Source organism: Anser cygnoides, chromosome 4 (genome assembly GCF_040182565.1).
Source record: "Anser cygnoides isolate HZ-2024a breed goose chromosome 4, Taihu_goose_T2T_genome, whole genome shotgun sequence".
Taxonomy (NCBI): Eukaryota; Metazoa; Chordata; class Aves; order Anseriformes; family Anatidae; genus Anser; species Anser cygnoides.
In genome coordinates, this window is record NC_089876.1 from 64,906,069 (window position 1) to 64,924,409 (window position 18,341).

Sequence of the window (18,341 nt, forward strand, 5' to 3'; positions counted from 1 at the left end):
AGTTCGTGGGAGGAAGGAAGGGAGGGGAGGGAGGGAGGACAGCAATTCTGTGGGGGTATCCTCAGCCCCGCCTGTTGGCAAGGTTCATACAGTGATTTAGAAGAGAGCAAGCATCACTTTGTTTGACAAATGGTATCTTGGAGAAAAAATCCTAACACCAGAATTTCTGAACTTGGGAAATATCCCAGAAGTAAGCCAGCATGCGTGTTTGTTTGTATGGTTATCTAACAAGGTTATCTGCCTACTTCAGGTTCTGCACTGACAAGTGCCTTATTTCTTAAACGACCATTGAAAACCAGGACATGCCTGTGCCATGGAAAGCAAGGAAAGTGAAATGGCCAATCCTTTCTGGTAAGTTGTCTCAGGACCAGACCACACTGACAGTGACTTGTCTGGGGAGCGGTTCTCTTTGTTTCGCTTGGCACACACAGTCAGAGTGGTCCCAGCTTTTCAAAGACTTCCATTTGTATTTAGCTGTAGGCACGCCAGAATTAATCAGCCTTATATATACACTTCCCAGGCAGTACGCTTGCTATTTGTTTTCATGCTGCTCCCGTGAATGGATGTGTTTTTTGATTAAGCTACTTTCTGCTGTCATGCAGTCATTTGCAGAGCTCACTGGGATGAGCTCGGACAACGCCAGGCCTTCCTGGGGGCCTCCCCAAGTACATAGGACCATGGCTGATGTGGCAAGCCTTGTACATCTCCTTGCTGATTCCTACAGCTGGAGAGCTCGGTGGAGCTCATCCAAGTCAAACTGCAGCGGTGCCATTCTCCGTGCTGGTACTGAAAGGGGCACACCCATTGCAAGCACCCGTAGCCAGGAGAGCACTTGGTGCGGAAGAGAAGGTGCTCTGTTCTTGGAAGCCCAAGGCTTCCGAAACATAAGGTCAGCGCCTAACTTGTTGTACAAACATCCTTCTCCGATTAAATCCGGTGTGACATTTCTTCGAGTAATGTGGGTTTGGTGTCCTTCATTTAGGAAGAACAGATTTTGCATAGCAAGAGGAAGAGTAAACGTTTTGCAAGAAATATTTTGCTTCCTACCAAGGTCACGTATTTTCAGTTATGCAAAGCATGTGCTTAAAATGGGAATCTCCAGTTGAGGATAGCTTTTAAATGCAGTAATCTTAGATCAGAAATCCTTGAGGTTTATTGCTTACAATTTCCTGTCTCTTTGAGGGCTGGGGCGGGGGGGGGGGGGGGGGTAAAAGTGTTTTGAAAAAAGTTTTGTTCTGTTTTGTTTTTAAATCTAAACCAGGTCCTCTTTTGTTTGAGAACCTGCAGTGAATTGAACTATTCTTTGGCATGATGTTGTTTGCAGACATTTAACTTCATCTCAAAATCGAACAGAAAAGCTTGTGTTTGAGGAAACAGATACTTGAAAGAGCCGTCCACTTCTCTGTGGCTTGTTGACTGCCACAAGGTTGGGGAACACCTGGAAAATAGGTTCTGCCTTATTTTCTACATGTTCCTTTATTTAATGCATTTGGGGGGTACATGTAGCAGGAAGCCCCTGCCTGTTTCTTCTGAAGTTACTTTTCTGTGTGGTAGAATTGCCCTTAGGGTGTTCAACATCATTAGGATATTGAGAAGTGCACAGCATTCACATGGCTGCCTGTGGGCGGAAGAGGTGCTGGTGTAGTCTAAGTACAGCAGTTAATGCACAGCAGATTGCTGGCAGGTTTATTTCATAATCTTTTTTCTTTCTTTCTTTTTTTTTTTTCTTCTGAATTTGCTGCTGCGTGAAAATCCATTTACTAAAAACTCAGGGGTAGAAAACAGATTGATGTTGATAGATGAGCACATGTGCTGTCCTCAGTTTGACTTCACATATGCTGCTGCATCAGTCAAGGTTTTAAAATTCTTTGAACTTGTATTTTAAAAGCACGTTCTAGAAGGCAGCAGAGGACTTGTATCATTTCCTCTGTGCAGATCAGTGCAGCACTTCACAGGGGACCATTTTCAAGTTCATAAGGCGACCCTTTTTCTTAAGGAACTGTTGTACAAGGGTCTGTCAAGTTGTTTGTGGCACCAAGCAGCTCTTCTGCCTCGTACATCCTGTGCTTACTCTGAAATAAATGAAGTCCCCTGACAAGTTCGTGTTTCTTCTTCCAAACTTCTTCAGCATAAGTGACATAGCAAGATATGGCGATGGCGGCTCCTGGAAAGGTGATTTAAATGGCATATATTCATGTTGCTCTTAGTTGCAACCCTGGTGAAGTTTGCATAGCACTTTGGATTAGAGGACTGGGGAAATGAGGAAATTCCTCTGTCTGTGCAGGGGCTTGGTTTTACATATAGCTTTAAGCAAATACTTTGAACTGAGGGGCAGGGGGAGGAGAGGAATTGTATTTCATAGCTTCTGAAAATCAGCTGCATATTTCTTAACATAATTTCCCCATCTCTTTAAAAAAGTTCAATAGGTTTTAAAACCAAGCTTTTGTGTAAGAAAAAAAAAAAAAAGGAAAAAAGTCCCTTCTCTGTGTGTATTTGCATACGCAAATCAAACTGTTAAAGTTCTGCAGTCTGAAATGCATGAGATGAACGCACGTGTGTCTTGGCATGTGTATTGTGCGTTTCAGTGAATTCCTTTCTGCTCTGCAGCCTCACTGCCGCCTCTCGCTTTTGGACTGCTCCCTCCCTTGTTGATTGGGGTAACGTTTCATTCTTCCTAGAGTCATAGAAACGTGCCTCTTACTCTGGCTTTTTAAGTCAGTAGCTGAAGTAATGTATGACACAGTTCATCAGGGAGCATGGTTTGCCTTAAAAAAAAAAGAATCCTTGTGTCACAGGGATTTGAATCAGTAAGTAGAAAACTTTAATTTAAATAATGGATTTTAATCTGGCTATCTATATTTTATGATTTCTTAAGGGAAAGTTGATTCTCAGCAAGTAATTTGCTGTTAATGTTCCTTTCATGTTGAATTTATCATTCCATTCTGGAAGCCAAGTCACGCTTACAAAGATTTTTTTTCAAGCTACAGTTATTCAGCGTGTTAATTTTTGTGCATTAGAAAGTAACAACTAATGCACTTTTCATTTACTAGAGGCAGAACACAAACACCTAAATTTAGGCCTCTCTGTGTGGGTGTTGACGTACAATGTGGGCATTTATAAACTCCCATTATGGCCACTGGAGAGGCAGCTAACTTGCACAGTCAAGCCTGGAGAGTGATTCAGCACACCCTGAAGTAGACACCTTCTGGCTGCTCAGACGAATTGCTCCTTCAGCCCTACTGCTTCTGCTGACTACATCGGCTTTGGCTCTCATAGGAGCCTGCACACTGCGTGGAAAAATGTGACACGTAGATGTCAGATGTCCAGTTTGGATTGTTTTGCTGGTATCTGGCTGGAGATTCAGAGGAGTACTATTCTATATAATCTTTGTCAAATTCTGCGTGGATGGAAATTCAAATTCAGTTCAAAATATGCTAGGAAGGCCTTGTTTAATTGTATTATTGAACTACTTGGTGGGTATTGTTTTTTGTTTTGTTTGTTTGTTTCCAATTAAAATCAAGTTAGGAATCAAGGGAAGTGTTATCTGAGTTAACGAGCTGGTGGAGTTTTCTGTTCTTAGATCTCATCTTCTTACCCTTTCTTTTTTAGCTCAGAATTCAGAAGAAAAATAAAAGCTCTCCTGTTTTGTCATCTCCCATTTAATTACTTTAATGGGTTGGATAATTCAGAAAATTAAACTGCCAGTAATATTATTTCTGCACTATGGAAGGAGATACCCATGTCAGAAATGAGGTGAGCACATTTGCATAGTTTTGGCTGAGATGCCTAGCTAGTGATTCTCACTTGGATTCAGCAATCTGACTTGCCCTAGTCTTTGGAATCAAACATATTTTCTGTTCTTGGTTCAGCGCTGTCTTACAACTCGTAATGTTCTTGGTAGATTACAGGAGAGTGCAGGTCTTTATATCAGTTTTAAGTTTTTAAATCAGTTTATTAAGAAGACATTTAAAGGCAAATGTTTTGACAAAGCTATGAACAAATTCTGCATCACTGTCTTGAAGAAGTAACGATTTGGTGCTCTACTTCAGTGACATCTCAAGTGACTTTCCAATTTAGCTGAAGAGTATGTAGTGGTTGGGAAGTCAGTGGAGAAATATGTGGCCTCTGTAGCAAAGACCGCGTATGCTTTGTGGCTGCAGAGGTCTGCCCCGTTCTTTGGATTTGAGAGGAGTTGACTTTAAGAACACCTCGTAGCTTTCCGTGCCTAAGAAGAGATGGTGGCTGGTAGCTCACAGACCGATACTGCTGAGATTCCTCCTGGCACTCCAGGCATTTGTCACTGGGGTGTGCCAGGAGAATTCCTCCCCTTTCATCCAGCAGAAAGGGGAGAGAAGTTGTAGTCCTTTATTATAAGGATGTGATCTGACTGTCCAGCCATGCAGCCCATGTGCTTGCGCTGTGATGGATCTTCCCATGTAGGAATGGAATAACCTACCCACGTTACCTGTGTGTGGCTTGGGTTTTGTTCTTGTTCGTTTTTTAATACAGGTCTTATAAGCATATGAAGTCTTTCATGGTAGAATGTGCACTGTTGTGATTAGCAAATGCTCCATGAGCTCTGTGTAAAGGAGAAAGAAGCAGTTACTGTCACGAGTAGGGGCCTGGAGAAGGTAGGAACTGTCTGCTTGTCATGCAGGTTGCTAATGTGGTAGCAGCTGCTGACAAGAGCTAAGGGAAGGTAACTAAAAGTAGAAGATGGATTGGTAAGATTGAGATCATTGGAAGCTCAAAAATTAGCCTGTAAGAAAATAAATAGGTTTTTAAAGCATGTTCTGTTCAGGCAAGTTAAAATGAATGTGTGGAGTTGTCATCTGTACAGAATCACGACTGTGATGAATGCCGTGACTGGGATCTGACTGAACTGACAGTTTAATTGTGTTTTGTATGAGGGATCATCACCTGGAGTTAAAAACAGCAGCCGGTTTGCTTCCTTTAATCTGTGTGTATGTACCAACAGCGTAATTACTGCACAAAAGGGCCAAGTCTTCTTACTCTTCCTGCGAGAGACAGTTGACGACTTAGTTATCCTCACCGTAAAAGCAGTGGGTGCTGAGATCTGGTGCAGGATCCTTGGATGCTGCAATTTTTGGCTCGTACTTGATGCAGCAGAAGGAGGAGAAGCAGCAGCCCAGGCGCCTGCACAGCACGCTCCTGGCAGAGGAGGCACACGTGGCGTTACGTGATCCAGGGGTGCTGCCTGAGCCCCTGTCACCATGTGCAGGCAGGGTCTCTATTAATAGAGCTAAGATCCAGGTGATTCCTGGCATTACGTGAGTGCTGGCTCTGGAGATTATGGGGCAGGTGCTGTGGTTTCAGGCAGTCAGTCTGATGGGACGTGTGTGTTTGCAAGAGAAGTGGAACCTCAGCTACGACAATCTTGAGATTGTCTTTAAGCTAAAAAGACACATTAATGTGGAGACATACTGTGATGAAGAGAGTTTGGTTTTTATGTACAAGCTAATTAAACTAATTTCTGAGTAGCACAGAGCTTATGTGCGTATTTGGTGCGTAGTTGCCACTTCTCAGTATTTTGTTAAACTCCTGGTGTGGGGGCTTGGGGATTAGCTGATATTAGTCAGGCACATGAGACGTAAACCCAGCACATCAGAACTTGTTTCCCATGGAGGTCAGTAGTGCATGCTGCCAGTACTGGTAGGTGTAGCATATTGTAACTGTGGGGTCAATCACTGCATCAGTTGTCTCCCAGGCTTCACTTTTAGAGGTGCTGTAATGGCAAAAAGATGTCCAATGGAAAGGTTTTAAGAAGGTCTGTGCTTAAGCATTTTTTTCTGATAAGGCTGTATCACAGCTGTAGGGTAGAAAAAAAAAGGATGTTGTCAGCTATGTTGACTCTAAAAGTCATTAATGACAACTTCTTAGAAAATTCTGTGATAAATTCACTGGGGGTGTGATTTGCATTGTAGAAATTTCAGGGCAGTGTAAGAAAAAAAAATAAAGTGCATTATTTGCAGTTTCCCTCCCCATAAGTTACATGATGCATGGTTTCAGGATTGTAAAGCAAGCTAACAAAAGCAGTTATTCAGGACTCAGGCAGTGAAGAAATTAGTGCAGAGGGTGGAGCATGAATGCTATATGCAATTGCCAATAGGTAGGTCCATACTGCTCAGTATCCACAGTCACTACCATCATTTCCAAAGGGCCACAGTAACAAAAAGAAGGTTCTGATTTTGGTTATGGCTTGGTTCATTGTTAATTTTCATTAGCTTGTTAGGCTGTATTGTTGTTTCCATCTGTTGTGGTCTTTAGTGTATGATCAAACTATTTCAGCAGCTATGCTTCCAAATGAATTAGCATTAGATTCCTCTTGATTTCTAATTTCCATAAAATAGCGTCTTCTGTTTCATACGGTCCTCTCTACTTGCATCCAAGTACAAGGGAAACAGGGAAACCTTGAACTTGGAGTACTTGTGGGACCCTTAAGGATAAACTGAGCAGGAACACAAACTTGTTCAACAGCAAAGGCAGTCTGAATATTGAAGCATCTGGTTAGATCATTGTCTTTGGGTGGTAGGTTACTCTCATCTTTGCCACCTATACACTAAACATAACATCCAAACAGTTTCTCAGCTCCTTTATTTTAGTTATATGATAGCACATAGTTAAAAACGAGAACTGAAGGTCCTGGCTATTTTCAATTACTTGTATCTTTGCCAAAATATAATAATGAGGACTTAAATTTTCCATTTTAGATAGCTACCTCAAGCTCACATTTCTTCTTGGGAACAGGAGGAGGAAGGAAAGCAGAGATAAATTTTTGTTTAAAATTCTGGAAAAGGTTTCAGAGAACCTAATAAAAAGAAGTTTCTAGCAATCTTCTACTCTGGAAACTAGATCACACCTGTTTCACATCAGATGCTTGAAATTAATACCAGGTGGCTGTGTCTGCCAGGCAATGTCCCAGGTGAAAATTTGTCCAAATTAACCAAAGCTACAACCTTTTGAAAGCCTGTTTGCACATGTGCAGTACAAAGACATTTGAATTTAGTAGCTGTGGCCTCTGAGGTCTTTTGATCTTCCCTGGGAATGACTCAGCCCATGTCCTAAATACTGATCCACGTTATGGGCTCACATCTATGTTTCCTACCCCCAGCCTGAATATAAAGAGCAGGGATTCAACAGAACTCGCACTGGATGTTGGACAACTGTGTCATTATGATCTTTGTCCACACCTCTGGGATCTGAAGAGAGAGCAAGGAACATGGCAGTAAAGTGGAGGTAGGTTTTGGCTGGACAGGAAGGGGCAGCCCTGGGACCTTGCCCGAACGGGCTGTGTTTGCGTGGTTGCAGAGCTCTACAGAGAGCCGCAGGTGAAGTCCGTTCTCTCTCCAGTACACAGAGATCCTCGCAAGGTCACACAGTGGCAGGACTGGAGGGAAGGAGCTGAGCTTCTCCAGGGGGAGCTGAGTCTAGGTATAAGAAAAAAAATATCTTTGCAGTGGGAAGCAAATGGTGGAAGTGGTGGAATTCCCTGCCCTGGAAGTGGTTTGGGACCAAGCCTGAAGGGGCCTTGGGTAGCCTATTCTATTTGAAGGACCTGCTTTCAACACCAGGTTAGATGATAATTTCCAGAGGCTTCTTTCAGCTCTGGGTTGTCTAAAATTCTGTGGTCTGCAGGTAAAAATTGGGGGGTGGGGAGGAGGGGGTAGGGGGGAGGATTTTGCTCCAGTGATTTGTGACAGAAGCACTATTGTTCCAAGTAATGAAAGGTGTTTCCTTGTTATACAATGTCTGCTATGGCTGTGGCATTTTTATTATTATTATTATTTTTTTCCCCAGAGGCCTTAGCCTCTGAATTGTGTTATAGGATGGTTTTTGTGAAATGTATTTTTCCCCCTCAGTCTTGTGTTGTGTTCTTGTAGTTGGATTTGGAGGCATAAATGTCTAGTTTCTGGGTGTCTGCTTTGTCACAGTGTGCGTATTTTTCATTCAGAACTTGTTTTATTTTTTGCAAAGAAAGGTCCAGAAAGGTAGGCTACATGTCCTATTCCTTGAAAATATTGTGCAATAATATCTCTGACAGTTTTTCAAGGTGTGAAAGGAAGGATTTTCAAACGCTTGGCTTTATCTCGTTGAAATATGCTGTGATTTCAAGGGAGAGGCAGAAATTGCCCCAAACTGTCAGCTTCTCAAAAATCTCACGAAATCTGCCTGTGGGCTGTTTTTAAACACCAATTCTGTTTGTACACAAAAGATCTTTGGCCAGTGTAGCTAAAATCAGGTTTGCAAGTAGTGGGTGATAAATTTAAGTTACTGGAACAAAGGTAAGCTTTTGGATTTGCAGGTAGTCCCGCAGGTCTCAGCTCCTAACAGTTTGCTAACTGAGATGTTCTGGGTAAGGGCAGTGTGTGGTCTGATCCACTTCCCTTCCCCTGACACTGGCAGCTGCCAAGTGGCTCGGCTTTTCCCGGCCTGAATAGTTCAGTTGTTTGAAAACCGGTGTGCCTTCTGCCAAAGCATTGCCCTTATTGTGGGGAGCAAACTGGTCGTACAAATATAACGTATCCTACATGTTGGAGGCATCAACAGAAACTTGGGTAAAGCATTTTGGAGAGCTTTTGGCTTACTAGCAGCACCATTTTGGTTAAAAAAATAAATTAAAAAAATCACATCTCTAGCTGAAATAGCTCATTTCTGGAGTTCTACTTGAGAAAAAGGCCTTGGGAAGCCTTCAAAAGCCTTCATCTTTGAAGGTGAACTGTATTGTACGGTACTTTGCTGTTGATGGTGAGAATTCCAAAGTGAAATGTGACCCTAAAAGAATCTGAAGTTTTCCATAATAGAGCACACTGGCCTTTGAAAAGGGACTCTGCAGGAGCAGGAGGTTGAGCAGCTTTACACTCAAGACCACAGGCTGACAGCTCCAGGTGGTAACAATGGTAAACAGCACATTGCTCGGACTGTTAATACTTCTGGCTGCAAGAGATTATTCACTGGGAATAATTTTGCAAGCATAACTTTGGCTACTTTTATTGCCATCCAGCTGAAAAGTTTGCCCAGAGCCTCCTTAGCTTACCTTGAGCAGTGTTGTGCTTTTGCTGAAGTTAACATGTAGGTGGATCATAGATCCAGGATAAATGGCTGGCTGGGTAGTTCAGCATGTCTTTGGCCATAATGTTGTTTTCTTCACCATCATCAAAGTAATCAGCTGTTGTTAATCCCCCAAATTTGAACCTGTGACTTCCCAGGGACCTGAAGCCTTTCGATGATTTTGATTTGCAGCCCTATTATAGACAAATTAATGTACGTGAGTGACAGCATGCCAGAGAGAGACGAGAAGAAAATGAGTAATTAACATATATTGGGTATTACTGATTGCTTTTATGATTATCTGGATTTTAAGGTATTAGCTGGAAAAATAACTCCTAATCCCTTATTAAAGATAAAAGGCAAGTCATTAAAAGTAGAAGGTTGTTTTCAGTCCTGAGAAGCCCTGGAAATATGTCTTGGCTCCAGCAGCAAACTAACCTTAAAAGCTTGTAATTCCAAGTTACTCAGCTTAGTTGTTCTCCTCAGCAAGGGAATTTCTGAAGTTTCCCATGTGCTGGGAGGCGGAGGGGGCTGCAAGACAAAGCGACCCTTGTCATACCAACCGGGCGCTTGGCGCTGGGACAGGAGCCTTTGAATATCTGTATTAGCTGAGCCCTGCCCAGCTGCTGGGCCATGAACTTTCAACAGCACAGGCTGAGGTCACTTAACAGCGCAGCGCGTCTCGAGCGGGAGCTGCTGGGTGGTTTTTAACTCGGGCTGATCCCGCTTCGTGTTTCCAGTGGTGACACATCTCCTGTAAGAAGCTCCCAGCACACCTCAGCTCTTTCCCTTTCTCTGTTCCCGACAGCAGTGCCCACCCGCTCCGCTGTGGCCAGCTAGGTGGTTTTACGGCTGGGTGCTAAACTCAATCTGCAGAACGGGCCGGTCTGAATGCAAACCACAAATCCCAGCAGGGAAGGGGCAATGAGTGGCTGAAGCGCTGGGAGCAAGGAAGCGTTAAATCTCACGGAAGGGAAACGTTTCCATGCTATTTTTCTTAAACCCACCCTGTGCGTGTGCCTGCTCCCAGCGTTAGAAGGAAAGCAGCAGCACTCCTTGCTGATTTATAATAATTAATGATTTGCAGAAACTTGCCACACACCAAGTGTTGCTATGTAATCCAGCCCTTTTTAAAAAAACAAACTAGGTTTCTTATTTCTGGATAACGAAATTTGAGCAACAGGAAAGCTACAGGGTTTTTAACTTCAACTCCCCTATTTTATCAGCTTGATGTTTCAACGCATCGTGTTTATATACTTCTAATTTCAAAAAGCTATTGAAAATGCAGTAGGACAAATTAAAAAGAAATGAAAATAACATGAAACAACTTTAAGGAGATCAATAGATGTAAAGCAGTTTACGTTTGAGGAAACGTTTGTCCATCAAACTGTTTGGGTGGAATAAGTTTCTGAAAACACTGCTCATGCCTGATTTGCCCTTTCCATCCCCAGTTGTTTAAAAAAATAATTAAGACTATTGCTAGCACCTGGCTTTATTTTTCTTTTTTTCTTTTTTCTTTAAGTCCTGAATTCCGACTGTGCTGCTGGGCACCCAGTGCTTTTGCAGAGGAGGCCGCTTTTTTGTACGTGAGGGTGGATTGAGAAGGTACAGGTGGAGTTTGACGCCATGTTTAAGTGGTCGAGCTCTATTCCCTGAGTGCAGAGAGAGCAGGTGACGGGCTTCTGGCAGCCGTAGCTGCTTGGGGCTAGAAACTCTTTCTGGGGGGACTGTGTAAAGTGCCCCCTGATGTCTGGGTTTGTGCAGATATGCAGGTCGGTTGGTTACAGGGTGCAGATCATGTAAAAGTTTTCCGAGACCCCTTCCTGCATCCCCTGCAGCTCTTGTTGTATGCACCTCCAGACTAAGGGTCCAGTGTCTTTAAAAGCTGAAGATTTTTACTGAGTGTTTTGTTTTGAAATGTTGTGTGTTTACCTTTCCTAGCACATGTGCTAAAGGCATTCAGTCTGTAACATCTTTGTTTCTGTAGAGAAAATATTGAAAGAGAGGATAGAGCAAAACCAAGCTTGCAGAAGAAAGTTGTTAGTGCTGAAGACTCAGGTCATGCTGAGGAGAAATCTGTCTTTAAGAAGATGTGTCCAGAGTCCATGTTTTCATGCCAAACTCTTCCTTGGTTCCCTTGGACACAAAACATGTTGCATGCGTTGTTTTGCGGTCCTTGTTTTCCTGTGGCTGATCTTGAGGGACAGCACGTGGAGTCAGACTGGTGGTGCTGGGGCAGCTCTTGGTGTTTCCAAAGGGGTAGTTAGCCTAAGGCATCCTGAAAAACATCTTCCGTTGAGTTCAGAATGCAGCATCTCCTCCAGTGAAGAAGTATCTGATAAAGGTCACTTCAATTTTCAGTGAGAATGTCCATACAAGAAATTGACGTGATTTCTCTAATTCACTTTAAACCCAAGCCTCCAGTCAATTGGGTTTAATTGCTCCTGCTGTCTCTGTTTAGATGACTTCTGTATGTCTGTGCAGTAACCAGAATAATTTGGGTGTGGACCATGAATGAAACATTTTGGAGCTGTGTCATAATAACAGCTCCATCTCACTATGAGCCAAAGAAGTTGGAGATGAGGCACTGGGTGAGAAGAAGCCATGGGAACACTTTCCATGGAAAAGATAGCAAGCAAATTTACCAAGTTGGATGCATTTGTGTGCAAATGCTTCTAATATACAAACTTGGCTCTGTGTTGCTACAATTTCTGATCTCAACTTCCATCCAGACCAAGATGTCAAATAGATCATTAAAAACAGCGTGGAGTTTCCAGTCGCTTTGCATTACTAAAAGTTCTTCTGAAAGCCTGGCAAAGCACTCATGTTTGGGCAGCAGATGTGATAACTGGACTGGAGATTAGCTGGATGTGGAGTTCACTAATAGAATAGAACAAATCAGTTTGGAAGGCACCTATGGAGGTCATCTGGTCCAAACCTCTGCTCCAAGCAGGGCCAACTTGGTAATTATGTTATTAATGTTGGTTTCGAAGTTACGATATAACGCCTGAAGTGCTGTTTCATTAGATAAAAGTGAGGGCAGAATAGAGCCCCAAGGAGGCACACTGCTGTATTTCTCACAAGTCACTCTGGTCTGTTTGGATGCCTCGGGGCTGACCGTGCTCCAAGCAGAGAACAGTTACATGTCCTTGGGAGCCCTTTTAGCACCAAAACGATTCTTGCCCCCATACAGTATTGGGATGTGGCCTGGGTGTGCTCTTTTCAAGACACTTGGAAATCTGTGTGCTTGCTGCTGGTTGTCTGGGGAGAGCCCAGGCTCTCCAAATCCTTTTCGCCATATGATAGAGAGCCTTCTGATGTGCCTGGGGTAGAAAATGGCTTTGGTTTCAGCTGAAAGATGTGTGCCAAGTCACTGGTGTGAGTAGGGAAGTTGGGATTCAGCTCCCTTTTACGGCGGCCAGACTTATCTGTGGGACTTTGCGTGTACATGTTACAGCGTGTATGTGAGACGGGCATCTTGCTTTGTGGAGAAAACTTCAAAAGCTTCCCAAATGCCTTCTGCTGTCCAGAAATTTAGCAGCGTTGAGCAGTGTGCTGATACTGCGGTAACATCACGATTCAAAAAAGGCTGATGTCAAATGACTGCAGTGTTGAGTGGATGTTAATATAGCCAGGACAGCCACGATGCTCTGCTCTGCAGTCCTGTGTGCATTGCTGGTGTGCTGTGGAAGGAGATCCGAGGCCCGATCCAAACCCTACTACGAACCGTAGGATTTGTCATTATCTCCCTCCCTATCCTTAATTCTTATACAAAACCAAACAGAACTTGGAGAAAATAATTCACTGTAGACTTCTGCAGAAATGTTCATGGACAAGATGGGTTAGCCAGCCTGTACCTCTCGGGGAAACATCCCTCTGATCCTTCTTGTGATGTTTGCTTCCTCTGTTTTGCCTGGAGTGTGTTTAAAACAACTTCCCTGTTGAGTTCTTCATGCCAAGCGCAACTAACTGCATCTTTTCTCTCTCTCCTCCTATGGTTTCATCTATACTTCACACACACATGCTGTAAGCAATGAGGTTAGTACATGAGTAGTCCTGTTGTATCCTATCCTCATAAGTAGAACAAAGGAGACATTGTGATCCTGTAAAATAAACCATTCCCTTGCGACTTGCCTGCTTTGGGGCTGAACATGGGGTTGACCATGAGGAAGGTCAATGCTTATGCAAAAATCACCCCCATGCATTTTGCTAATTACAAGCAGCTGTTCTGTTCGGTCCAAGCCATCCTCAAACTGACCTCCTACTTGTTTTTTCCTCCCAACTGTCTAATAATTAACAAACTACTTAATGCACGACAAAAGACCAATTAACCCTAAAGCATTTACTGAACTACATGTAAATTAGTTGTAAAATGTTGCTGTAAACATTAAATGTTAGGCAATTACACAAAAAAATAATTGATACAGTTGCATTTAGGAGCTTAAAAGAAAAAAAAATCTGCTTAAGTAGTGCTTGGGTTCTGAGAACTCTGCTAATGGTTTTGTTTTTAACTGCAGCAGCCCCAGTCTGTGTAAGTCCGAACAGGCTGTGGCAGCTCACATTTGCTATGCTTTTAGTCGTGGAAGAAAAATAAAGGCATGCTAACCTTGTGCACCTTTTGAAACCATAATGTAGGTGAACAGCAGTAGAAAACCTCCAAAGGGCAGTACCTGGCATCTGGAAAAAAAGGGAAATCAGATAAAATAATGAGTTTTTTTTTTTTTTTTTCTGGTGGGCTTGGTGGGATCCAGTGGTAAAGTGTGCTAGATTAGCTGGGTACCATTGGCTTGATTATAGTGTTTTCAGTTTCGTGCTGTACAAAACGTTCCAGAGCTTACTAAAACCCCAGTGTTGGTCAGGGTCCTGCTAGGATGAGCACCAGGAGTTTGGTCATTTATTGCTGATGAGTTTGTCTGTGTCTGCCTGTTTCTGCACTTTCATATCCTAACTGCCTCACATTTTAGCTTCTGAAAAATCATCTTTCCACTCACTGATGTGGTCAAGTTTCACATGAAGAAGCTGTATTGCTTTCCTGCAAAATCTTTAATCCTCTTAATTGGCTCTCTCACTCCACGGTGGTCCCCTTGATCCACCAGTTCCCAAGCTCCTGTTGTTAATATTCTTAAATAATTCATTTTCCTTCTTTGTCTTATGTACTAGTTTTTCAGTTTGTTTGAGTCTTTGTTATATGTCATGTTTGCCAGTTTTGCTTTGACCTAAGCTTACGTAGGACTAACATATTCCTAAATCACAGAACCATTAAGGTTGGAAAAGACCTCGGAGATCATCTGGTCCAACCATCCCCCTGACACCTCTATCACCCACTAAACCATGTCCCGAAGCACCAAGGTGCAGTGAAGTGGAGCTTTGATACCTTATTCTCTATAGTTGCCCTGCCTTACTGCTTTCTAGCCTCTGATGTTTGCTGAATTTGTATCTCCACATTGCTTGCTTAGAATTCTATTCCACATTTGTCTCCAGATACCAAATTTTCCCCCTTTCACTGAAAAACATTAGGTTTGTTTGAACTAGCTCTCTCCCTTCCTCGGTTTTGGCAGTATCCTTTTCCTGAGTATATTGATCTTCATTACAGTACAGTCACTTACTGAAAGCTGGCCAGTGCTTAGTTTTACTGTATAAATACTTCGGATAAAGTACTATTATTTTTCTCGCACACAGTTCTAGTATAAATCCTAGTTGTATTCCATTCCCAAAAGTGGAAAAATCTTTTACCTGCATTTGGTTGATTTAATTACAGAACTATGCTTAAAGTGGTAAAACTACTTTCCAGGGTAGGTGAGTCCTTAGCAAATCTATTGAAGTTACTGGCTTGCCAGAGTCAGTTTTCCTACTTGCACTTTGGAGTTAGATGAGAAGAGCTCTTTCCTCTTCTGTGCGGTAGACGCCAAGGTTAACCACAAAATCTGGCCGGTTGACTTTCAGCCAAGGAAGGGTATGCATTGCTAGCCTGAAATCGTTTTTCATTAACATTTCATCGGCCTTTTTTTTGTTTGTTTCACAAGCTTCCTTTTTTTAATCTCAATTTTTCTTCCTTTCTCCACCATTCGCTTTATGCTGTTGCCATTTGCTGAAATGCCTGCTGTGTGATACCCTGCCAATGTACATCCCTTCCTCTCACTAGTGAGAGATCACCTGCCATTTGGGGGCTTATATATAATGGATCAAAATACATACCTCCGTGCAACTCTTGTCAGCAGTTGATCTAACTATGGCAACTTTCAAGTTCCCAGCGCTCCTGAGTTTTATTTGGAGGGATGGGTTTTTCGTGTCTGGGCTCTGCTGAGTGGTGGGGCACAGCTGAAGGTGTAGACCTTTGTGCAGCCCGTGTCCGCGGAGCAGCAAGCCTGTTGTTTTCCATCATAATCATGCTCTGCAGAGGTTTGGTGCTGATGTTGGAGGTGGGGGTGAGTCTGTGAAGCTAAGAGGAAAAAGGAGGCAGAAGCTTGAATGCTACTTGCTGTTGCAAGGGGAAACCGGCAAAGAACAAGAGCTGGAGAAATGTCACCAGGCTTTCAAGAACAAGTTAAATCAGGAGTTTCTTTCTGGGAAGCCAGTTGGAAGGAGTGTATTGCTGGCAGCTTGGAGCCACCCGGAGCCTGAGTTAACGGTTGTTAATTTTTAAAGGCAGGAGCGAAACTGGTTATTGTGTCTGTATCTCAATAGGGTCTTTCTGCTACTGAAATACCACTGCGAATGCCCTCTTCTGAATTGTTTTGACTCAGAGAGAGAAAATTCCCTCAGAGAAACAATTTATCCACCAAAATCTTTGCTTTGCCACACTAGTTACAGTACAGTGACAATTTTTGTCAGGGTGATCATAACATCTCCACGGATGCCAAGTGAGGGAAGTGCTGAGGATGGGCTTTTGGTAGGCTTTAAAAGATGGGATAAAGGAAGCTGCCCAAAGCGCAGGTCTGAAGAGATGGATCTTCCTTGCCTAACTTGCTTTGCTGCAGCAAGGAAGTGTGTGGAAAACCAGCATTAAAGCATGAAATTAACTAGTTTTGTAACGATTCGTCAGGCCAGATCCTGCTGCTCTCAAAGTCAATGAAAGCATTGTCTGAACTCTTGTGCTGGCTTTGTAGCTTTTTAGATAAGTGGCTGTTAACCTTTAAGAGCCAGAAGGGCAGTTTGTCACTGAATGAAGCTTTTCAGAAGGTGATGGAAAAAAAGAAACGCTGAGCATTTTCAAAGCATCTCAAAGGCGGCTGGCGCCTTATTCCTGCTGATATTCAAGATGAGATGGGCTCAGAAGCGCCAAATCGATGTAGGCTACAGAATGCTCGCATTAATGCCTGTGCATTTGTCAGAACAGCCAACAGACACCGGTCATCTCTGTCACATCCAGAACGATACAGTCTTCCACCACAAGTACTAGCTCTGGTGAAGACCAACTCAAGTCATATCAACGATAAATACACCTTTATGCTTGTTTGTAACTTCTTTTTCCCATTTAAGTGTTTCAGTGCCTGTGTGCTGCATACTCTGTTCAAACCAAGCAAGACACCTGTATTCAAGTCTGCATGTATGCAAAGCAGTGGCAAAATCAGACCTAATTTATTTAGCTCTGTCTCTTTCCTCTCCCCCAGCAATAATTTGTGCTCTTGAGCCTCACAGCTAACAAGAGCCTGTGTTCTCGGAATGGCATCTCCCTGCTACACCAAGTTTAACACAAGGCAGTTGATCATAAAGAAATAAGAGTCTGCAGAACCCTCTCAGTGCATATATGTTGCTCTCAGACACCAGTTGGTCTCCTGCAATGCCTGTAAGGAATATTAACACCCTTTTCCCTCTGTGCCTGAAGTGGATGAGGTATTTGGCAACATTTAAAACAGAGGGGGCAGAATGAAAAGAGTTGAAAGCAAAAAGTGTTGAATGCCAGAGACATTCAGTACTCCTTGAAATACTGCCTGGCAACAGAGATCAGCTCAATTTCAGCTGGAGATACTGCTGAAAAACACATGGAACGAAGGGCTCTGCATGCAGGAAAGTTGGAGGAGTAAAAAATGAAAATTCTCGCGTGCTTGTGTTTGGCTTTCTTCCTCTGCAATGCTGTTCTGCTCCGTTGAGCCATTGCTGAAGAAAACTTCTAGAAGTGCTGAAATGGTCAGCGCTGATGTGGAGGATGATTGAACGGGACAAACAGACTACGATGAGATCCTGCTTGTGAGAAGAGCTTAATAGGCATAAAATTGTCTCTTGCAGCCAGAGGGCTGGTTTTAAAGCGCAGAGAGGGAAGGGAAGGGTGACTATTTCTTCTTGGCACTGCATGGAAGTTTAAATTCAGACAAAGAGTCCAGAGTTGTTATGGCTGTGTCCTTAAAAAATCACTGCACCACACTATTCACTACCTAAAAAAGGAGGTGCAGGTAAATGATCAGTAGTGAGCTCAAAAATGAATTAATAGTTTGGTAGGACTCTTGTGGCCAATGGAAGGGAATGACAGTACTAAGGGACTGCATCAAATCAAAATAGCTTTAAAAATATCTTAGAAGAGAGCTGCACTGCAGTGTTGAACACAAAAGTGCTGTCTTTTTTTACTCACCAAATAAAAAGGAATTTTCTCACGTACTATCTTATGTTGAGTAGTTGCTTCGTGCATGAGCTGTGCTATTAGTGCCCGTGGAAGTACTGGGGGAGCCACATATGGTCATGAATGTGATTAAGGGCACATTTGAGGTACTAGAATGGGACCCTAGCAGGATTACAGGGAGCTGAACAGCAACATTTCTGCAAACAAGCTGTGAAAGCCATACTGTTTTTAAAAAAGGAAAACAAAGAAAAGCCCCCCCAAAACAAACAAACAAATAAAAAAAACACTGAGAATTACAGAACAGTCTTTGAACTTTGCTACATATGGCAGCCACTGTGCTGCTAAATTGTTTCACTGGAGACTTGACTGTTGTTCAAGTCCAAGCGAGGTGTGATTCCAGACAGCATCCCAGATCCGTGTGACAGTGGGATATGTTACAAAGCTCAGAAAAAAAGCTAGGCTTTCTCTAGATGCAGCTTTTTCTTTATTAACCTCTATTTGGCAACTGCTCAGTAATAGCTCCTTAAAAATGTGCTGCTGTTGCAGTTTCACATGACTTAAGTAAGATGGCTGACCTCCAGAACTAGTCAAAAAATACCTTTGTAATCCATATTTTGTACTGAATTGCTTGTTGCATGGCTTATATCTTACCAGGGCTTATAAACAGTGTGGTCTGTCATGATGCATAGGCTATGGTACAGAAGGATGGGTTAGCTGT

At 42.9% G+C, this 18,341-nt stretch overlaps 1 protein-coding gene across 12 annotated transcripts in view; it reads left to right on the plus strand.

Moving 5' to 3' along the window:
* SLC4A4 (solute carrier family 4 member 4) overlaps positions 1 to 18,341 on the plus strand; it is a 230,004-nt gene that overhangs the window by 98,122 nt on the left and 113,541 nt on the right. The window contains exon 1 of one of the 12 annotated variants that reach the window (XM_048045704.2): positions 288 to 351. The exons of the other annotated variants lie outside the window; for them this stretch is intronic. Coding sequence (XP_047901661.1) covers positions 303 to 351 — 49 coding nt within the window. The 5' untranslated portion in view covers positions 288 to 302. Of the gene's footprint in view, positions 1 to 287; positions 352 to 18,341 lie in introns of those variants that run through there. 12 annotated transcript variants of the gene reach the window in all.